Genomic DNA, 23,456 nt, shown 5'->3' on the forward strand with positions numbered 1-23,456 from the left:
TACCTGAACTCTAGCCCCACCTCCTAAACAGGTGTATCCTCTCCTTTACAGTGAAACCTAAAACAGCCACCATAAAAAAAAAAGACAGTTCTCGCGCTATCTATATCTAATCTAATAGATTTCCCATTATTTTATTTCATATGTTTCGCCCGTGTCAAGTAAACAGGAAGTCGTTACAGGTGTGTGGGGTGGAGACAGAAACCTGAAGCTACCGGAAAAACTTTTCTCTGTTGTTTGGTCTGGTAGTCACCTGTTGTCACGCAGGTAGGCGACGCGTTCTCGTCAGGGAGACATTTGCGAACCCCTCGACTGAGAGGAGCCTTTTTTAAGGACAAAAACACATTTTTCTTCTGTTTTTTGTTTTTAGGGCGTTTTTATTTGTCGAATTAACAAATTTAAAAACAAAGAAAAAGAAAAAAACAAGGCCTGCAGGTTCACCTCGGGAATCGGCTTTTAGAAGGAGTGGTAGGGCGAAGAGGAGGAGGAGAAATTCAGACGTTTTAAGTCGTTTTCCATTTGATCAGTGACTCCAAGATGGATCACTTAAGCAGTGGGACGCGATACACCCCAGCATCGGTAAGTCACTTGTTTCTTTTTATTCGGTGATGGGGCTTCACATTGCTTTCACTTATTTCCTGATACTCATGCATAAAGGAAGTCAACCAAATTGCCGTAGAAACACAGTGAAAGACGTGTGGGTAGAAACATCTCCAATCAGCAAATATTTCAGACTTAAAGTGTAAGGCTACTTGTGTTTGTATTATACACACACACACACACACACACACACTTGATGTCAGTGTATTAAGCTGTGCTATTTTGACTGACTCACTCAGCAAAAACTGGTTTGCCTACAGATAAACAAGTTAGTGAGTGGAAAAGAACTTCAATACTCAGAAACAGTTTTCAGTTTCATGTACTGACGAGAGCAGTTGATTGAGCAACCCACACTCCTTTTTTTCAGCTTTTCACCTTTTTAAATCACCAGAATTAGTAATTAATAGCTAAAGAGTTTTTAATGAGCATCTACACATCGATTAATGCACACACTGAGACAGACAGTGCCACATAGCCACACAGTTATTTGTGCATCTGTTTATTGAGACTCAATAACAAGTTACTCAGTGTTTGTGCAAATTGTATTCCAATATAGTAACATGCATGTACTATACTTCTAAAATCTTACAAATATAATCAGTATATCATAATATTGTATCATAATGACCAAAAACAAACCTTTACAAGGAAACTAATAAAAACTGGTGGTGGTTAGCACTGCTCCCTAACAGCAGTAAGATCCTGAGTGATTCTAAATAGCCCATAGGGGTGAATCTGACAGTGTCTGTCTCTCAGGGCGTACCCCACCTCTCGCCTTATGGCAGCAGCTGGGATAGGGTCCAGCCCCCCTGCAACCCATGAATTAAATAAGTGGAAGAGGATGGGTGGATGTATGGAAAACTCTAATAAATCTGCTTATGTGGCTGCATTCCCAAAGCTCATTAATTACACTCAACAAAATGAGCTATGGGATCTTCCAATCTGCAGAATGCCAGAAATTAATGTTTCAGAACCTGTTGACAAAAAGTAGTCAAAACTCTAGATAACCTTCTTTTCATCAAGTAACTTCGGAATATATTTTGAGGGGTTTGGACATAAAAACATCCAGGAACCTTCACAGTTCCCAGAGCAGCTGGCCCTCCCAAGGTTGCTGTCTGAATTCCTCCACCTTGTTTCAACTTGTTCACTCTAGTCATTCTCCTTTGTAGATTATTATCTATCCAAGAATACTCTACATCGTAACATTGTGGTGATAAATAAAACGTGTTATTGTGTGATTAGTCCCTTATAGTGTCAAGATTTTGCACAGTGGAGCAGGTGTGAATGGTATTTGACTTCTAAGTTGCTTTGCTGTACCGTGCATGTCGTGGTTGTTGATAGAGGGGCTGGGAAATGACTAAGTGCACTGTTCTGATTTTATGTGTTCTTCAAGTATAATTAGCAAATTTCTGTTAAAACCTGACATTTTAGATGTCAGGCCATTTAAAGAAATTTTCTTTAACAGTTTAACCTAACACTAAGACTTACATTTTGAGCTTCATGAAGAGTTTAAATACACTGTTTTTACATATATGAATGGATCTTAGTACTATATCTTTTGTTGCAAAGGCAACCACAGTAGTAGTAGGCAGATGGGGCTCTATGAGATATATTCTTCCTTTTATTAACCTAGACCCTTTATGTTGCAACTTGATCAGTGAATCCACACATGAGAACAATGAAGTGGATATAGATTGCATAAACTCTTCAGTTAGCATTTAACATTATATTTAATTGTGACAAATATAAAGCTTGCTCTTTACAAATAACTATTCTGCCAAAGCAGCACATTTATATGCTTGAGTCATGACCTCATCAGTGGAAAATAATATGTTATTTAATTATATAATGAGCTTCAAGTTTAAACAGGCAGAAAGAAAGCCTTTCCAGTGGTTTATAAAGTAAAAAAAAGGCAAAAGCATGTCGTACTCTTTTATTTCTTTTATTAATGTTACGCTACACAAAGCACTTACAGAAACATGTTGTTTGTGAGTAGTTGCCGCCAAGCAGGTTTGACAGGATTTTACATGCTGAAACCTTTGTACTCCCTCCCCCACAGTCTCACCTCTGAAAGGTAACAGCAGAGCATGAGTCATGGCGTGAAGTTCTCGTTTCATTCATTAACAGCACAAGACAGTGAATCTCTCTTTTCTGTTGCTCACGAGCCAATTTTTTGCTCACAGATTTTTTAAATATGTTTCTTTCAGTTGGAAAAATATATTTCAAAAGAAAACTATTATAACATTTCAAACTTCAATGTGTCACACTTCTTGTATCTGAGAACAGAATTATGTAGGTCACCAATAGCAGGGACATTCCTTAAATACGTAAATGTTGGTTTGCTGTCTGCTGCTGTTGCTTATCTTTATGATTATCTTTTCATGAAGGCGTGAGATGCTTTGCTTTGCTTTCCTTTGCACCTTTATCTACACAAGTCTAAACCTTTGTAATTTTGAGTAATATTTAGAGCTGGCTGATATTAATGCACCTGAGTTTTACATGTTGAGCTTTCTCTCATCTGTTTAACTGTCTGTCTTCCTTCAAGGACAAAGACTGGGATATCGATGTCCACTTACCAGCATCGGACACCAAAAGACTTGAGAAGAAAAAGCGCCCAGGGAAAACTGGGGCTGTGATTGGCGTGGTGATCTTGGCTGCTCTTGTAGCTCTTATGGCTGGAATACTTGTCTGGCATTTCCAGTGTAAGTACATCTCTGTTTAATAGGCAAATGTACTGCATGTACATTTTGTTCAAAACCTGCAGCGTTGAACAAATGGTACACACTCAGCTACAGATAAACAATGAATAAATGTCATAAAAACAAAATTAAATTTACAGTAAAAAACACAAGGTTGAAAGCTTATTGCTAAAGATTAAGTAACTAAATCATTCCTATATTTGTGGCATGCATGAGTCATCTCTACCCATCTGTAATTCTCTAACAGTTGCAATCTGTTGCATCAAATTTCACCGAAATCTGACAAGCTTCAGGATTTCCTGTTATTAAACAAATGCAGTCCCAAAAAATTTAACTTCACTTGTTGTATTATTTAAGTTTATTTCTATAAATGTGTAAAATATATAAGCACACATGGTTTTCAAAAGTCCAAAAATAACTTTTTATTCTGTTTGTATGTTTGCACATGGAAACCTACACAGCTTTAGACAGTTTTAAAGCTCATGATTTAAAAGAGCTAGAATCGAGGGTTTACTGAAGGGATAGTTAAATCTCAATGAGAGAAGGAAACATTTTAAAGCCACAAGAAGTAACAGCAGTAACACTTGGCATAGGAGAAGAAGCAGTAGTGAACACTAAGCGCGTTTCTTGTGTCGTAAGAGTATGTGGTTCACATTGAGTCTTTTGTTATCCTAAAGTCCGTAAACAGCAGCGGGTCAAGAGGATGTACAGCGGGTCCATGCGGATCACAAACCAGGCATTTATCAACGCCTATGAGAACTCCAGCACTCCAGAGTTTAAGGCTTTAGCAAAGCAGGTGATTTCACAGGTAAGAATGCCACCAGCTTCTGTGTGTCAACACTATTTTCATTTTTCATTTCATTTCATTTTTTATGATTTTGCTTCGATCTCTTTTCAGCTTAAAGTCGTCTATTCCAAAAATCCTCAATTGTCAAAATACTACCGCGAGTCTACAGTTCAGGCCTTCAGGTACGCTCATGAAGTGTGAAGAAAGTGTGAAGGAATAAATCCTTCAAACTTGCCATGTATGTATGTATGTATGTATGTATGTAATGGTCATGTGTTTGTTGTTTCTAACCCTGCTGTCATTGCTCTTAGTGAGGGCAGCGTCATTGCCTACTACCTGTCTGAGTTCAACGTCCCCGTGGGGCAAGAAAGAGCAGTCGACAACGAAATGACTTCAGTAGATACGCTAGTGAAAAAAATGCGCAATTCTATGCGCACGTCTATCAATGAATTGACTTTTGAAAATGTGGTCACTTCAGGTACAGTGAAAGCAACTGCTTGTCATTCAGTCTATATCAAATATACACTTTTGTTTGTTATATTGTCAGTTGTCACGTTCTATCTGGTTGTGGTTGTTTTTCAGTCAGTCCTAACCTTATGTCTGTGTTTTGTGTTTTTTGTTTTCTGTTTCAACTTCTCAGCTCTGGATGATCGCATGTTTTCAAGATCCTTTCAGGGTAAGTGTTCAAGTTTTGTTTTTTGTTTTTAACATTTCACTAGAAGTGCTACTAACAAATCATCTACATAGACCGAAAATAGTAAACCACATATACCTTACACTATAGAACATGTTACCAGGGACGACACCTTTCTTCACTATTGTTAGTCTCTTTTTAGAGTAGAACACTTTTCTGCCATGGAGTTGAGTAGAAACCAAAAGGGCGCTTGTTTACTCTTTCTTTCCATACCAAATTTTTTTGCGTTTTAAAAATTAAATAAATAAATAAATAACCATTTTTTATTCAGTTTCACTTGCATCAAAAAATGGAAAAAGCTTACTGCAGAATGGTCATGGCCACTAACGAAACTACATTTCATTTGCATACTATTAGTAATAGTAATATTAATATATCTGTCTTAAAATGTGTGACAGTGATTCACAAGCTTAAATTCTAAATCTTAATGTTTCTCTTTCAGATAATCTGCAGTTTGCAGAGCATGCCAAGGTTGATTATATAGGACAGATCCAGTCGCCGGGTTTTCCCAACAGTCCTTATCCTCCTAACACCTTCATCCAATGGCAGCTGAGAGCTGACCCCGGCTATGTAGTCAAGCTGGTATTTGACACATTTGACCTGGAAGACAGCTGCGAGAATGATTTTGTCAAAATCTACGATTCCCTGGTGGCCATCGAGAGTCTGGTTATGGAAGAGTGAGTTAGCCGTTTAAAACATCAGTTTCAAGATTCTTTTTTTAAAATTGTGCTTCATTGAGCTCCTTTTTTCTGTAAAACAATGAAATAATACTGATATCACTGAAGGATTACAGTAAAATATGAAAGCATGTCCATACTGATGCTTTTGCATTGACGTTTTTTTTAGTAAAGGGTAAATTTGGTACTTTTTGACTGCTAACAATCTGCTAGTAAACTCTGGAGTGCAGCTTAAAGATTTTAGGAAATGATCTAATTGTGATTTTTCTGGCAGATATTGCGTTTTCAATTCGATTCACGAGTTACTTCAAATTAACCTTCAGCACAAAATTCAAAATGTACAGTAACATTCATGAAGATGATAGAAAATGACATAATCATCTTTTTAAGTAAAATTGAAACATAATGGTAACAAAATTAAACTTAATGAAATAAAGATGAAGCCAACAGAAACCTCTCATCTGCGAAAAGCAGAGATGAGATTCTGAGACCACCCGAGTAAAAGCCACTTGGCTACACCTAGAAATTCTGTCCATAAAATTCTGAACAGAATCGGTGACAAAGGGCGGCTCTGGCAGAGTCCATCACTCATCAGAAACCAGTTCGAAAGTAGTGTTTTATGGCATTAGTCATCTCCCATTGTCTTTTGCTGCTCTTGTCTAACAGAGTTAAACTGTCAAAAGATGCAGTAATTGCAGGCTGTTTGCTACAATGAGCCTGAGCACCACTTTCGCTTGACTCTTCGCCAGACTTTTTTGTCATGCACTCTTCATGCAAAAGCCTGTGGTGATTTTTCAAGTGCTGGTATAAGTTGGTTGCGTTTCTGCTAGATGTTACAACTTTAGTGCGACAGGTTTTTCAGTACCTGTTTCTGGTGCACATCTCCAGTCTCAAATCCCAAATACTCAAAAATTACCGACGTGCTGTTTTTCTTAGGTATTAAATCTCCTAACTGCGCTTCCTGTTCTCCATATGTGCAGTGAACACAGTACAGGGTTCCTGTTCACTGTTGTGAGATCAAGTAACCCCTTATTCACAATCTGTAGCAGCAGACACTTTTCACTTAGTTCCCTGTTTGCTGAAAACATGTTTAGATTTTATGGTACAATATTGAGTGGTGCACATTTTTACTTTTAAGTTTGGAGGATTTACTTATTAAGAAACTCTCTCATCGAACTGTACATAATGGTGTAGTTATGTTGGTTAAACCTCATTTTAGATTAATAGCACTTGCAAATAATTTGTTCAGAATTTGTTGAGCACTTTGACTGAAGCTGTAAATTTAACTGTTCATTATAACCAAGACTACATGTAATCAAAAAACAGAAAGCTTTCCACAGGAAAGACTTACGAGTGTGTGGGTAGTGGTTTTTCTGCCCTGATGAGATAAGTGCAATAGCGAAACGCTTGTCTGTAAACATTTTTCTGTAGAGAAGCTAATATAACCTCTGCTGTAAAATGAGTCACTTTTTAGAGGTAATGCACTGTTACATTTTTTTTATTATGTGAAAGAAATTCTGCCAAGAAGCTGATTTTTAAGCGTTTTATACGTAACTTTGAACAATAGTGAAAAGTAATTTAACCACACGTGAAGGAAGGCAGGGGATGAATCCATGTCACGAAAGAGTGAAATATGATGTGCTTTTTAAAGGACCAAATCTTCCTTGTGTGTCAGTCTCTTAGCAGTGTGTTCAGAGCGTTAATGTTTTCTCTTTGCTTTCTACAGGTTGTGTGGCAAATATTTACCTAATAAACCTTTGAGCTTTCTGTCCTCTGGCAATGTAATGTTGGTGACAATGGCCACTCATGACCAGTCCTTCCCTGGTTTTAGAGCACAAGTCTCACAAGTTCAAAAAGGAAATAGAGGTAGGAGTTAAAGTTTACTTGCAGTTTTTTAAGGAACAACATAAGTGTTTGACATTTGTGCTGATGCATCTTTTTTTTTTTTTTTTGAACAGCTCTAGCATGTGGTGAGAAACTGACAGGTTCAAAAGGCAACTTTTCTTCTCCCAACTACCCAAATTACTACCCTCCTAAAACTACGTGTCAGTGGTCAATTGAGGTGAGTGGTCAGTCCCTTAAATGGCATACTACTCAACAATATCATGTGTGTCATCCATATTTCTGCTCTGTACCACTCCTGAATATCCCATCCTATTGTGGTATGTAGTATTAATCTTTTATTATTATTATTATTGTCATTAAGGTCCCTGCTGGGAAGGGAGTGAAGCTTGTATTCAAAAAGTTACTGCTGTCTGAGCTGGGCTATGAAAAAATTACAGAGTGTAGCAAAGACTATGTGCAGGTCGATGGAAAGAAGTGAGTCCGTGTTTGTGCTTTTAAAAAAAAAATAAAAATGGGAATGCCAGAGCAGAGCAGATGTGACATTGCTTGTACATTCCATTTTCAGATGGTGTGGAGAAAAACCTGATGGGTCAGTGACAGAAACCAGCAACAACAATAAAATGACTGTGGTGTTTTATTCTGATGAGTCTCGTGTGGACCATGGCTTTTTGGCACAATATGAGGCCATTGACATTCAAAATCGTAAGCATAGTTTCTTTAAAATAATGAATATTCCTCAACATTAGGACAGTGTTTCTCATGTTAACCATGCCATTCACAGCTTGTCCAGACAAGTTCCAATGCAGAAATAACAACTGCATTAAGCAAGCGCTAAGATGTGATGGTTGGAATGATTGTGGAGACATGAGTGATGAGGTGGAATGCAGTAAGTACCATTTACTCGTGATGCTAAGACTACACATTTTTTAATTGCTTTCTTTATTATGAGAGGATTTGTCACATCCTGAGAATCATTTTAATGTTTAATGTTCATTATCCTCCCTTCCCAGGCTGCAGTTCAACTGAAATCAGTTGTAGAAATGGATTCTGTAAGCCCATGTTCTGGAAATGTGATGGCGTCAATGACTGTGGAGACAACACAGATGAGATGGATTGTAAGGCCTTGTAACATTGATGGAATATGTTTCATATCAGCACTGGAAATGCTTAAACATGCCTGTTACTTTTGTATTAGGTGGGTGTAAATCTGGGGAAATAACGTGTAAGAATGGAAACTGTGTTTCTGAGAAGCTGAAATGTGATGGAAAGGACGACTGTGGGGATGGAACAGATGAACAAGACTGTACAAAAGCCACAGGAGGTACAACAGATAAGCCCAACTTTGCTATACATATAGATAGATGGTGGGAGAGAGCGAGAGAGAAATGGCTAGAAATGGATTGACTGACAATTAGCTTTGGATTGATTTTTCTCCTTTTCTTCTCTCCTTAGGTTTAACTGTAGGCTGCACAGATTTTACATACAAATGTAAAGACAATACATGCATCAGTAAAGTGAATCCTGAATGCGACGGGACGCCGGACTGTGGTGATGGATCTGATGAGGAGAACTGCGGTATGTCACAAAAAAATCACATTTAAATTAATCATTCATCCTTCACCTGTGCAGTTTAGGTTGTCTTATCCAAACAGGTGTGGAGCTCCACCCAGTTCACAATAAGCTGCAGCACACCAGCCCTTTGACTGATTTATTGTTTACTTTGCAGACTGTGGGAAACGTGGGAGGACCCAACGTATTGTAGGTGGTCAGAATGCAGAACAAGGGGAGTTTCCTTGGCAGATCAGCCTCCATGCCAAAACTTTAGGTCACGTCTGTGGCGCATCCCTCATCAGTCCGAAATGGCTGGTCACTGCTGCCCATTGTGTGCAAGATGAAGGCTCTTACAAGTAACTTCTTACCCTATTCTTTGTCCCTCTTTGACACAGATTTTTGTGAAAAATATGATCTTATATTCTCTCCGTGTAAGCTATTTGTCTTTATTTTTCATATTTTACATATTTAGGAGATCTTATAATCCAAAAATTCATGAAAATGAGTACCATTGGAGTATAACAGAGTTAATATTTGTCTACTTTAGAAAAATCAAAGTTGTTTACAAATTCTGTGTGACTTCAGTTAATTTATCCTTTTTTCAAGACTTTAAATAGCTTTACATAGAGTAGAGTATGGTACTCAGTCAGTATAACAACAATTCTGTTATACACTTTAATAAAACTAAGAAAAGCCTCAGGTACTGCTTAAATTATTTAAATAATAAAGCTAAAATCAGCAAATCATGAATTTAATAGTTTCACTTGAAAGACGTAAATTGAACGTTTTTTAATAGCAACAAAATCCTTGAATGTGGTGAAAAATAATTCGGCCCTTGCCAGGCCATCAGTGAAAGTTTTAAATGCATTTTTTTCTACACTTTGCTCTAACCCAGTATAAACACAGTATTAAAACACAAGTTATCAAAAATAAGGTCCTGATATTTTTTTTCTCTAAAATCGCATTTTATTTATTTTGTTTGGGGTTTTTTTTCAGTCTGTCTAATATTTTGTCTTTAGTGTTAGTTAAATGGCAATTAATTTTATTTTGCAAGCAGTTATCACAGCCACACTCTCATCTTATTATATTCAACAAGCGCTGAGAAATCAGACTTAAAGTATATTTTAAAAATGCCTTATAATGGGAATTATATATAGTGCCACATAATATGCTAATTATAAGTTCATTAATAATTGAGACCGTGAATAAAATCCTTCATCCATTTTGTTGCTTACTTCCTCAGACTCTCCCAGCCTGGCTCTTGGGAAATTTACCTTGGCGTTCATTCACAGAAAAGCTTAGGAGATCCAGTTCAAAAGAGGAATCTGAAGCAGGTCATACCTCACCCTAACTACAACAAATTCACCTTTGACAATGACATCGCCCTGATGGAGCTGGACAGTCCTGTCACCTACAGTGACTACATAAAACCCATCTGCTTGCCAGCTCCGCAACATGAGTTTCCACCTGGCCAGGATGTGTGGATCACTGGGTGGGGTGCCACACGAGAAGGAGGTGAGTAAATGATTTGTCACTTTAAGAAATATTTGTAGCCACCAAAACTAAAAATATAAAAGCCTGAACTTGAGCTCAACATTAAATCAGCATAAAATGAAATAATTTCTCTTGTTTTTCTGTGTTTCTGTGTTTAAGATTTAGTTTTAGTAATTATTCTTACACACCTTGTAAATCGGCCAATGTAAACTACTATATGTCTTTATATAAACACCACTTGTAATACAAGCATTTTCAACTTTTTAAAGATGTCCAGTGATGTGACTTCCTCTTTGTGTGTGTTTGTTTCAGGATCTGCTGCAGTAGTGCTCCAAAAGGCTTCAGTCAGAATCATAAACCAAGCTGTGTGCGACGAGTTGATGGCGGGGCAGATCACATCTCGGATGTTTTGTGCTGGTGTTCTAAGTGGAGGAATTGATGCTTGTCAGGTACTTTGATATTATTCTTTTTTTTTCTTTTTTCTTTTTTGGGGAAAAACACAAAAAACCCTGCTTGTGCTGCAGACAGTGGCATGATGTAGATGGAGGAATTAATTGATTGAACTAAATCTGTAAATGTCATGAGAGAACATGTACAGTTTTAGGTCGTCTTGGATATATTGATGAATAGTATATGAATAGAATGTGAAATGCACTCATACAATGGGGTAAGCAGAGGAATTTCACCTTAGAAAGTAGAATTAATTTGTTTGTTTTGATTTTCTTTTTTGGCCCGCTGCAGAATTGGATATTCATAATATCCCCACACCATCCCCATGTATTGCCTCTATGCTAACATGTCTACCTGTGTTCCTGTGCATTTTTCTGCTTTAGGGAGACTCTGGGGGTCCTTTGTCCAGTCCTTCCGGCAATCGTATGTTCCTGGCTGGAGTAGTCAGTTGGGGTGATGGCTGTGCTCGCAGAAACAAACCAGGCATCTATACAACAGTTACCAAATTCCGTGGCTGGATCAAAGAAAAGACAGGAGTTTAGTTTGTATTGTCAAATAAGGCCAAAGGCATGGACATAAATGAGGACTGAGGAGGAGTGCCACAGTTAAAAAAAACCCAAAACACTCTGACTATCCATGAAGTGGCTTTTACTCTCAGTTGTAGCTGCAGTGAGGAACATGCTTTAAGAGCAGTTACGACACAATTTAGATGCACTGTGATTTGGGGCTTGATGAAATATTTTTGAATGTAAATAAATGTTTTATTTTTGTGTATTTTTATCATGTTTTAATGGAGAATAATGTTATTTCCTGCACAGTAGATTCCAGTGTGATTGTTACCTATTTCGTACATGTAGCTGTATATCTTAAGAAATTCCCAACACTGTTTGGATTTTTTTTGTTTTTGTTTTTTTATATTTTTCCTCCCTGACTTCTGAATTAAAAGCTCTGAGGTAGCAAGCTCATTGCAACTTACCTCCTATGGATCAGTATCACAAGTTCAGCTGAATCTCTGAAAAAAAACTTATTCCCCTTTCTCTAAACACAAAATGGTCAAACACAGGTTTAGTTTAAATTTTCTGTTCTGCTGTAACATGTGAACACGCTTCAATTCACCGCAATATTAGTACTAGCTGCAAAGTTAAATTGTTTCCAAATATTTGTAAATGTGTATTTTATTGCAGATATTTTTAAATAAAAATATTTCTCCTGCACAGTCGTTCGCCTACTCTTTGTTTCAGGACACTTATGTATTGCGTCGAACTTGACTACTAAGTTTAAAAAAACCAAAACAAAACTGGTATTTAAAAAAAAGTAAGAACAAAAAAACCCTCAACATAGATGCCCACTTTTTTTTCTTCTTTTTTTTTTACCTCTGGCACAATTGGTGTGGAGCACCCATACTTTTATTGTACATGTACAATGACAATAAAGCTCTATTCTATTCTAATCTTCAAACGAGCGTTGATGAAAGTTTTCAGTATCATTGGTTAAAACAACTGTATGCAAGTACATGTTGTTTGGTTACATCACCATTTTACCAAGGTCTGAAGAAGGATCTCAACTGTCGCCCTCAGGAAAGAGAAAAATGTTTAAGATGTTCAGGAACCACCAAGACTAAAGCCTGCCATGAACTGGAAATTTAAAGAACATCAGTGTCACTGTCCACAGTGGAGCGAGTTTTACTTTGCCATGGACTGAGAGGGTTCCAACCAAGAAAGAAGCTCCTGTTCCAAAATTGACACAAGCCAAATGCCTTCAGGAGAAAAGTTTTACAAAGACTGAATTATTAAGCCACATTGACAAGAGGTGGAGTAAAGGTGAAGCTTTCAAACATAAGAACACCAAATTTTGTAGCATAAGGGTGCCAGAATGATACTAGAAGTTTGTTGATGGGTACCAAAATGATCTGGTTGAGGTGCAACTTGCAAAGGAACATGTTTACAGCTAATAGTGGGGGTGTAAGTATATATTTGACTCTTTGTGGATTTGCCGAAATCTCAAATAATTGTCCACCCAATTCTTGTCCCTTTTTTTTTTTTTTTTTAGTAATTAAAGATATACTATACGATCATTCTACCTTGGACAAAGGCAAGTTCAAATAAATCATTAACAACATTTAACGCTGTCAAAATGAGGAGCAGGTTTAGGGCGTGACATCTCTACAAGTCACCGCTTTCTTTTTAAACGCTGGCTTTCACCGGAACATCGGAAGATTTTAAAGGATGGAACGGAAGTAGTCCACCCGTATTATTGTCCCCTATTTAGAGTTTCCAGTTTTCCCACCGGCTTTTATTTTTGTAATATACAGTTGTCTGTATTTAGCATTTTAAAGCAGTATTAAAGATTTGTGTCATTCAGGCAAATGCAAACCTTTAGCGTTTGAAATGCGCTCTCTAGTTTATCTAGTATAGATGTGACATTAGGCTGCTACGAGCCTGGAAAGGTGAATACATGTGGAAGTTATGTATTATATGAGGGGGTTAACCCGACTCCCGCTTAATTCTGGTGGAGGTAAGTAACGCTATTTTTTGCTAGTAACGCTATGGCTTCAGAGAAGAGGAGTTGGGACTGGGGCAGCTCGCAATGCCGAGCCCAGCTGGACGAAATCTTTTTCCGGGAGCATGACTACATCCAGGCTGGCAGCTCTGAACATAAAGAGTTCTGGGCTTTCTTTGAGCGTTTCCAGAGGTTTAAAACGAAGAGAGACATGTCAGGCGCTGAAATCAGAAAGGAGGACAAAGACAAAGGGAGGGACAGGGGCAAGGTGGATCTTGGCCTTCCCAAAGAGTACGATGCTCGCTACCGGATTAACGTATCTGTGTGCACCAGGGACATCGAGGAGCGCATGGGAAAATCAGAGCATAGAAGCAGACAGAGGTCCTCCGGACCAGGGGCTCAAGAGGTCTCCGACTGCCGCCTGGCGCTCCTGCATTTCCTGGATTTCAGCCAGAAACAGAGTTTTGGCAAACTTGCCAAACTTCGCCGGGAGCAGAAGAACCTGCCCATCTTCCAGTACCGGGATCGGATAGTGGAGCTGGTGCGACTTCACCCAGTGGTTGTAGTGGCAGGGGACACGGGCTGTGGAAAATCAACCCAAGTCCCTCAGTACCTTCTCTCTGCTGGCTTCAATAACATCGCCTGCACCCAGCCTCGGCGCATTGCCTGTATATCCCTGGCAAAGAGAGTCAGCTTTGAGAGCCTCAATCAGTATGGATCAAAGGTTTGTCAGGACAGATTGTTACATTTGTTGAATTCAATCCCAACCTTTCATCCAAAACACTTAAAAGTACAAAGTAAAATGACTTTACGGAAACTTTAGGGAACTCTAAAAACTTACTTTATAATTCGGGTCTGTTGACTGAAAAAATATCAGCTAGAATTTTGCTCATCGGTTAACTAAAATGAGGGGGAAAAGGAATAGAAAAAGAATATAATCAATATTTGAGCAGAATAAATACAATTTTAACATATGGTGGAGTAAATAGTTATTTGATCCCTTGCTGAGTTTGTAAGTTTGCCTACGTCCAAAGAAATGAATGGTCTCTCATTTTTATACTACCGCTAGTTTTATTTTAATGGAGATACACATAATATTAACCAAAAATCTTAAAAACAGACTAAAAAACCCCTCCACCATTTTAGATAAAAGTTATAAATTGATTTGCATGCCACTGAGTGAAAATAAGTATTTGATCCCCAAGTAAAACATGACTTAGTACCCTGACCCTTGTGGGCACGCATGCTGGTAAGACATTATAGTTGGTCGCCAGGTTTGCACACATCTTAGGAGGGATTTTGGCCCACTTGTCTATCTCTAAATTCTTTCTCTGCTGCTTGGCATTCAAAACTTTGATTCCCTGACATCCTTTGATAGAGGTTGAAATGAAAGAAACTGATTCTGTGGACAGGTATGCTTTATATACATAACTCAGAAATCAGAAGTATCTGTAATTGATTTATTGATTGTAATTTGTGTGCTACATGGATACACAGCCAATCTGTGGAAGCCAGAATTCTGCCGGCTTTGTAGGGAATCAAATCGTTATTTCACTCGGTAACATGCAAATGAATTTCAAATTTTTATGGACTGTTTTTTGTTCCTGATTATTGGTTGATATTCTGTCTTGCTCTATTAAAATGAAACTACCATAAAAGTTAGAGACTTTTTGCTTCTTTATAAGTGAGCAAACTGACTAATTCAGATGAGGATCAAATACTTATTCACCCAACTGTATTATTTTCCGTCTAGATGAGGATGACTACAGCAAGTAAAATAAAATCCATATTTAATTTAGTGAAATACATTATAGAAATTTGCTTAAAGCACTGACTTTATTATAACTGCATTAAATATATGCTATTTTTCAGTTTCTTGGAGCTCACAAATGTTATTGGTCTTTTTCAGGTGGGGTTCCAGATCCGCTTTGAGACAAGTCGAACTGCAGCAACCAAGCTGCTGTTCCTTACAGAGGGGCTGCTGCTTCGACAGATCCAGCAGGACAGTACGCTAGCTCGGTACCAGGTTGTGATTGTTGACGAGGTCCATGAGAGACACCTCCATTGTGACTTTCTTCTCGGGGTCCTGCGTTCTCTGCTGGCTGACCGCCCAGACCTACGTCTCATCCTCATGTCAGCCACCATCAACATCAAACTGTTCTCTAACTATTTCAGCGGTGCTCCTGTACTGCAGGTCCCAGGCAGGCTGTTTCCTATTCAGGTAACCAGAGGCAAACCCTAAACACAGGTGTAAATATGCATTTTACTCAAGACAATGTGTTTGCATCTTGCATCTAGTAGGCAAAAAACATGCACTGAAAAGATACTGGGCCAAAACATTTTCATTCTTGAGTTGTTTTTTAATTTAGGATAAACAGAAAACAACAAGTCAAATGATTGAAGTTTTAAAAAAGCCACTTTTTAAAATATTATTGTACTTGCTGTATTTGTTTTAAGTGCGCAAATTTTGGTAGTCTAGGTGTTGGTTTCTATTTACAAATTTAAATGGTAAAATGTTGTATCAAAGTAGCAGACATGTCTTAGAGTTGTTTTTGTTTAATGTCCTGTTTTTCCCCTCTGGCATGGTACTTAGGTTATTTACCAGCCCATTCCTCCTGAGGAGCAGTCCTCAAAGTCTGAGAAACTGGATCCTAGACCGTATCTGCGCATCCTGCAGGGCATCGATCAGCGTTACCCCCCAGAGGAGCGTGGTGACCTGCTGCTCTTTCTTAGCGGTGTGGCAGAGATCTCCACCATCCAGGAGGCCTGTCAGATTTATGCCACACACACACGTCGCTGGATAATCTTAACACTGCACAGCACCCTCTCAATTGCTCAGCAGGATAAGGTACAGTCAGCTTTGAAGCTATTATTTAGAGTTACGATTTTCTAATTCTAATTGTGCCTCTGTCACTGTGTTACTCTTCAGGTGTTTGACATTGCTCCTCCTGGGGTGAGAAAGTGCATCATCTCTACCAATATTGCGGAGACATCAGTCACAATAGATGGAGTGCGCTTTGTTGTTGATTCAGGTATGGAACGAGTGGTACAATTATTCTCACCCCCTAGAGTTTGATGGTCCATCCCTGAAATTTACATCTTGCAGCAAAGCTTTGTTTTAAATGACAAAATGTAATTAAATAAGGACATAAAAGGCTTCAGAGAAGTTGAATGTGCAAAGCTACATTTTCTTGTTTAGCTTTTAAAATAGAGAATGCTATAGTGTTAACGGCAGCAAAATAATGCACTACTTAAAAGTAGAACAGCAACTATAAAAATTGTTGTTGTTTTTTTTATTTAACTTTTTTATAGGAAAGGTGAAAGAAATGAGTTTTGACCCTAAAGCCAAGATGCAACGCCTACAAGAGTTCTGGATCAGCCGAGCCAGCTCTGAGCAGAGAAAAGGTCGAGCTGGTCGTACGGGTCCGGGCGTTTGCTACCGGCTCTACTCAGAGTCTGACTACAATGCTTTCGCACCTTACCCTGTGCCTGAAATCCACAGAGTTGCTCTGGACTCCCTCATTCTTCAGGTAATAAGATTCTGTGAATAGCAGGTTAGTAGAATAGTAATTGTTTTTTTAAATTCTTCTGCGTAAATTTTAACTTCATCTATTCATTTCTGTTCTTGCAGATGAAGAGCATGTCTCTTGGAGATCCACTCTCCTTTGTTTTTATTGAGCCACCCCCGGCTGCAAGTATCCAGAATGCTGTTTTTTATCTAAAGGAACAGGGGGCGCTAGACAGTCGCGGTGAACTGACCTCTATTGGTAGTTTGCTGGCACAGCTTCCCGTTGATGTGGTCATAGGTAAGATTTCATACAGCACAACCATGTTGGAGTTTGTTTTTTTTGTGTTGTTTTTTCCTAAGTCACTTTTAGGATGCTTGCAAGAGAGTGAAATAAAGTGGAAGAAATAACAAGAAAGTTTTTAACATGTTAAAATACATAATATACATAATTTAAGGCTTTTCTTTCATTAAAAAGTAATTATACAAAGTTTCACATGGATTGACAGTGACACAGTGGTGGTCTTGTGATCATCCGTCAGCTGGATTCAGGTTAAGCACGTTTGTGTCTGTTTAGGGAAGATGCTGGTGTTGGGCTGTTTGTTTAACTTGGTGGAGCCCGTGTTGACGGTGGCAGCAGCCCTCAGCGTTCAGTCACCTTTCCTGCGTAGTTCACAGCACAATCCAGATTGTGCCACTGCCCGGCAGCCCCTGCATAGCAACCAAGGAGACCCCTTTACCCTCCTCAACACTTTCAATGCCTGGGTGGAGGTCAGTAAGACAAGCATCATGTTGTGTTGGATGTTTAATATTATGAGAATCAACACTGGAGCAGTTAGGTCATAAAATGGTCTTCACTGGACACAAAACTGATTTTGAAAACAGGTAAAAGGGGAGAGAGGTGGCGGATCAAGAAAATGGTGCAGAAGGAGAGGCTTGGAGGAGCAGCGGCTATATGAGATGGTGAACCTACGCAGACAGTTCAAGGCAGGCTCCTCACAAAGCATTTCATACATTTATAAAACATTTTCAGGCTTTTTAGCGATTGAGAACGGGTATTGAAATCCTTCTCATTATTAGGACTTGCTGAGGAGCCACAGCCTGCTGGAATCAGAAGATAGCACTCCCTCTGGTGGTGACCGTGTGCAACGCAGGGAGAGGCTATCTGAGAGGAGAAAGCTGCATCAGCTGAAGAGAGATCATGAACAGCAGGAGGGAAGCAAACGTAAAGTCCTGAGGCTGGAGGAGGGTCAGGAAGGAGACTTCTCTTCAGGATCAGACACAGAGGAAACAGGAAGGTCTAAGAGGAACAAGGAGGGGTCTGGACAGAACTTGGACATACAGGTATCTTAGAAGGTGTAACAGAAAAAATGATCACTACAAACTTGTTCTTAATTTTATCACATCCCATCCCAAGTTTTGTTTTGCCTAGTTTTTATTAAAAATATGATTTATCCCTGTTTTTCAAACTAGTAAGTTCAACTTTCAAATAAAGCAGCAAGTATAGCAGGCTCTGGTGAAAAGCTGAAGTCAGTTTTATTATTATTAATATTTTTTCCCATGGTGCTGTTTGGTTTGCAATAGGAGGTGAAGTTCAAGTTACGGCATAATGTGTCAGAGCTGCAGGAGGCTGTCAGTCAGGACTTGTCCTCACACCAGCAGGCTTTGCTCAAGCTTCTGCTTTGCAGAGGCCTGTACCCTCAGCTGGCACTGCCCGACGAACACAACTCCACCCGCAAAGACTCTGACCAGGTCAGGCTTCCTTCTACACTGAATTTCCTTTTATAACATATGAATATACAGTAATCTGATTATTTCTATGGTGACTGAAAAAAATTAAGTAAGGAGAAAAATTAAACTTCCATTTTGTGATCTTATGTTGTGTAGGTGTTTCACACAAGGAATAAGCAAGGAGTGGTGATTCACCCAACCAGTGTGTTTGCTAGTGACCCAGAAGTGTTACAGGTGCCTGAGGGTGACACTGGAGAAATGGGTACAACCTACCTTCACATTCTTATTTTTTATTTTATTTTTTGTACAGCAGATGTAAAATAAAAACCGTTACACAGTTGATCTGATGATACCTCTAGTCCAAAGTTCCCAACAGTGTACAAACTTTCACCTTCCTTTCTCTGTTGAGACTGATGCTAACCTTTTTCTTATAAGAGCTTTCTTACTGGCTATCAGAAAATACTGAACAAATATTTATTTTTATTTCATTCTTCTAATATGTCTAGTCTCAAACCTTAAAAGAAAGGGCCACTTTTACATTGGATATTTATTCCATGCTCGTCTTACACCTTACACCAGTATTGCTGTAGTAGTGTACAAGACCAAAAAATGGGGGAATAAAACCCCCCAAAAACCCTCCAGCAACATATTCCTCGAAAAATTTCAAAAACTGCTTTGTGCAGGTGTCCTGAAGAATCTCATCACGTTCTTTCATCGAAACTCTCTCCAAGACCGAGTTAATATACCTTTTCATTGTTATGTATTTAATTTTCCCCATGTTTCCAACTACAGTATGAAATTCCCTCTTTTTCTAATTTTCCTTTATGCGTATTATGCCTTCTCCTTTAATTCTGTTAATCCACTGTATCATTTAGGAAAACATCTAAACCTTGGCACTGATTTATAAGCTTTTGTGAAGATCCTCAGAACAACAGACTACGTCTTATCCAAATAGTTACCATCTCTATGTGATGTCTCATTTGTAAAAATCTTAATCTGTCTCTCATAAAATGAGTTACTTTATTTGTATTTGTTCGATTCTCTTTGACCATCTGCGCCTTAGATGCTTGGTTGATTCTGAATCCCACTTAGTTAGAATTTTTCTTTGATAAATTGGATTGGATTGTGAATAAAAGTATTTTTGATATTTGTAAAAATGTGGCTTGTAATTAGATAACGCTTTTACATTGGTGGGTTAATCTGGTCAGAATTATATTTTAAGATATTTAAACAGCATTTCACAGATTTTCCTAAACAATTTTACATTTCACAGCCTAAATTCTCAATCAGATACCAAGGAGGAGCATTTCTTTTTCAAAGTTACTTTAAAACTAGCAAAAACAACATCTTCAGTAATCTGATTTATTATATGAAACCACATTTCCTGTCATATAAAGTCCAACTTTATATGACAAAGAGAAACTGTAACCTGCTCAAGGAAATAAAGGGTCAGCAGTGCTTTCATTTGTTTCCAGTTAAACAAAATCTCTCTTTTTCTGCCCTCTGATCACTGAGTTTACCTTTGATCTTCTATTGAATATCTCACATGTCATTTGTGTTTCCTGCCTGCAGGGCCTGATAGGAGAGACAGCACCAAACACCAGCTGTTAGCCTTCGTCACTCTGCTGGAGACCAACAAACCCTATTTGTCAAACTGTGTGCGGGTTCCAGCGCTGCAAGTTAGTACCTGCTGTGGGATATCCCTGTTTCCTCCACAAACCACTACATTTAAACAAAAAAACATGTTGGATAATAATGCTCTGTATTATCTTAAAGACACCTGATATTGTGAATGTAAACAAAACTAATCCAGTTTGATGCTATTACCGATTCAGAGTAGGACAAATACTTAACATAGTGATATTTTCTTGAAATCCATTAATGCACTCGCTCCAGTGTTGCACCAAGTTGCATGCTTTAAATTAAACTAAAATGGATTACATGATATTCTCTTTGTATTACGATGTGCTATTTGGGTACACACCACACATGGGACAGTAAATTAAACTGGATTGTGTATTCCTTTCTTCCAGTTTATTTTATTTTTTAATTTTTTTCACTTAGTAACATATGAAGTAGCAAGAACTGTGGCACAATGTTGTCAGTTTGCAGGTTTAATAAAGAGAGGAACATCAGAATATAGGGATGAATAATGGCTGTGGAAAAGAAAACTTTATGGGGGATTCTGTGTCAGGTTATGGTTTTATTTCATCGTCTCTTCCATTACTCCCAGTTTTTGCCAGTTCATATATGATGTATTAATCATTTCTAATTTGTTCAACAGGCGCTGCTGCTGGTAGCAAACTCAGTGGACACTAACGCTGACTGTACGCGACTAGTGGTGGACGGCTGGCTGGAGTTGGAGCTGAAGGAGCCAGAGGAGGCTCTGAAGGTGCTGTCCACAGCGCTTACTCTCAGGGCTGAGTGGGAGCGCCTGCTGCAGGCCCAGCTGGGACAGAACTCAACGGGGGGAGCAGCAGTCGGGCAGGGGGTGTCCCGCAGAGTTGTGCAAAAGCTGAGTGAAAGCCTGGTCCGCTTTCTGCTCTACACTGAGGTACTGATGTGCCAGCTCGGTTGTTACTGTATAATGGCCTTCACTTGATGATCCTAGAACACAGAGAAGCAGAATGATAAAGTTAGAAGAATCGCCCATTTGTTCCAGAAACAATTTAACACATCACTAAACAGCTGATAAAATGTAAACAATGTACATAAGACCAATACGTTAATAGTCAAAATGTTTTTTTGTGTATTTTTTACTTTCCCTGACAGGTCAGTTATAGCCTTCGGCGACTCTCAGCTTTCCAGACCCAGAACCTGTACATTGGTCCTCAGTCTGAGTCTGTGTTGTCGAACACTAAAGCTGGAGATTTAAACCCGCTGTTTCCAGGAGCCGAGGCCAAGCCAGACCCCATTAAAGGAGGCCTACGTGTCACCAACTTTTTCACCTACAACTGTCTGGCTGTGAGTTTGTCTAAAAACAGCAGCAATTCAGAAATGCATTGTGTGAAAGTTTCAAAGAAATTATTGTTTCAGCTCTTAGGGCTGTATTTACACATTAGATTCCCTATATAGCAATGGAAGTTGAAAGAAGGACAATTCTAGAGTTTTCCATATCAGAACATAATTTAAAAAATCATCTGGTCTCTAAAACATCCTAAAATTAAGAAAGTAAAACACTGTCATTATTTATTTACCAAAAAACTAAGCCGAAATGTAGAAGCAGGGTGTAAAATAAATAAATATAATAAAAGTAATAATTACCCAAATTGCTTCCATGGGAATTAAGATGGAAAGTAGCAGCCAGTTGTTAATCAAATGCACTTGATTAATTGATCATCTGCAAGTATGACCACCTCTGTTAAAGCAGGTTTGGATGTTTGCTCGTCTGGAGTCTTCCTGTGTATAGTCTTCCAGTATACTGGAGTCAGCTGTGACGCCATCTATCTGACAGCTAAAGCTTGGCTAACTGATCATCTACAGCAGACTGGCTGAATAAGAAAAGAATCAAGGTGCTGGAATAGCCCTGCCAAAGTTCAGACCTCAACCCACTTGAAATGCTGGTGGGACCTTAAGAGGGCTATGCTTAAACCTCTCATGAGAAAGAATATAGTTAGGACCAGGTGATTTTATTATGTCCTGATATTTGAAACCACAGAAATGAAAGACATTGGAAATTTCTTTTTCATGACTGTAGGTTTGTTTGGGGTTTTTAAAAAGTTATTTGAGAGTTCTTTATATATTGTTTCACTTATCAACCTCCAAAATCAAAAGCTATGACAGAAATTTAATCTCTTCCAAAGTAATACAAGTGACAAAATGCATTTTTTGGAAATACTTTTACCTTGCACGTGGAATCCATAACTCTTTAAAGACAATGACCCTCAAAATTACTGTTATATACTAGACTGTCCCTTTCAATGTTATTCATATAGATGCAGAGTGTACGTCAGAACCAGGATTTTAACCTAACTGCATCAACAGAGACATCAGACCTGCAGTTTGGCTGTATATGGATTATAACGTGCCATTTCCTCAACCAAGTTATAATGAAAAAGTACAATTAAAAATTAAAATGATAGATGGTCAGTTCTAGGTTTAATGTCTCGAGTATTTTGTTTTAGGGCGATCGTGGCGCATTATTTTAGTATTTCTAAATTATGATTTGCAGGATTCAAAAGACCTCTACAGTGAGTGTTTGCGTACTTTCTGGAGCTGTCCCAACTGTGACCTGTACATGCCTCTAACTCCACTGGAAAGAATGCATCATGAAGCTTCCTGCAGGCTGGCTGGAGAACAGCAGCAGCCCGAGGAAGGTCGGGAATTTCTTTTGTACTCTGATTTGTTTAACACATTAAGCGTTAGGCCACATACTTTATTTTAGAAGATATAAAGAATTTGATACGAAGTGTGAGTGCGTTTGCCAACTGTGTGTGTTTTTATTTTGTATTTTATTTCAGAGCCAGAGGGTGGAAAAGCAAGCTCATCAGTGTCAAGCCTTACCAGAGTTTATCACTGTGATGTGTGCAATCAAGACCTGACCCTCACCTCCACTGAGATCCTCAAACATAAAAGGCAGCACATGTATTCTGCAAAGTAATGGACCCCAGCATCCAAAGGATAACAGCTTTGGTGGCAGTTGTGGGGGGTGTTGTTTTGTTTTTTTTTAATGGAAAATTTGTGTCTTCTTCCTCCCTTTTGACTTGTGGATCTTTTGTTAAGGCAATGTTCCTGCCCTCTAGTGGTCACTTGTTATATTCTGTTGTAGCTTACTGTAAAGTCCTGTTCCTGTAGGAGAGATGCAGATTTATAAAACTAGTCTCCTTAATTTTTTTTTTTTTTTTTTTTTTTTTACAAAATATAATATAAATATTTGAGTAATAATCAAAGGCAAGAAATAAATGTGTGTTTAACAAAAGAATACATT

At 38.5% G+C, this 23,456-nt stretch overlaps 2 protein-coding genes across 2 annotated transcripts; both read left to right on the forward strand.

Annotated features, from left to right (window-relative positions):
* The first annotated feature begins 534 nt into the window (after positions 1-534).
* st14a (ST14 transmembrane serine protease matriptase a) lies at positions 535-11,554 on the forward strand. Its single transcript, XM_063493722.1, has 19 exons — positions 535-576; positions 3,143-3,299; positions 3,974-4,104; positions 4,195-4,265; positions 4,395-4,561; positions 4,724-4,759; positions 5,220-5,454; positions 7,181-7,320; positions 7,413-7,516; positions 7,661-7,773; positions 7,865-8,001; positions 8,081-8,185; positions 8,310-8,414; positions 8,495-8,620; positions 8,752-8,874; positions 9,026-9,206; positions 10,094-10,365; positions 10,657-10,793; positions 11,178-11,554. The coding sequence occupies exons 1-19, from the start codon at positions 535-537 to the stop codon at positions 11,334-11,336; spliced, it is 2,541 nt and encodes an 846-aa protein (XP_063349792.1). The 3' UTR covers positions 11,337-11,554.
* A 1,542-nt stretch (positions 11,555-13,096) lies between these two features.
* On the forward strand, positions 13,097-23,348 carry dhx34 (DEAH (Asp-Glu-Ala-His) box polypeptide 34). Its single transcript, XM_063493342.1, has 16 exons — positions 13,097-14,017; positions 15,203-15,514; positions 15,887-16,141; positions 16,223-16,325; positions 16,606-16,823; positions 16,925-17,099; positions 17,376-17,569; positions 17,684-17,785; positions 17,879-18,142; positions 18,383-18,550; positions 18,686-18,791; positions 20,102-20,208; positions 20,814-21,083; positions 21,302-21,493; positions 22,701-22,845; positions 22,990-23,348. Exons 1-16 carry the CDS (start codon positions 13,340-13,342, stop codon positions 23,127-23,129), a joined length of 3,429 nt encoding a protein of 1,142 aa, XP_063349412.1. The 5' UTR covers positions 13,097-13,339; the 3' UTR covers positions 23,130-23,348.
* Positions 23,349-23,456: the final 108 nt, after the last annotated feature.

Source organism: Pelmatolapia mariae, linkage group LG14, assembly GCF_036321145.2.
Source record: "Pelmatolapia mariae isolate MD_Pm_ZW linkage group LG14, Pm_UMD_F_2, whole genome shotgun sequence".
In the NCBI taxonomy this organism is placed as follows: domain Eukaryota; kingdom Metazoa; phylum Chordata; class Actinopteri; order Cichliformes; family Cichlidae; genus Pelmatolapia; species Pelmatolapia mariae.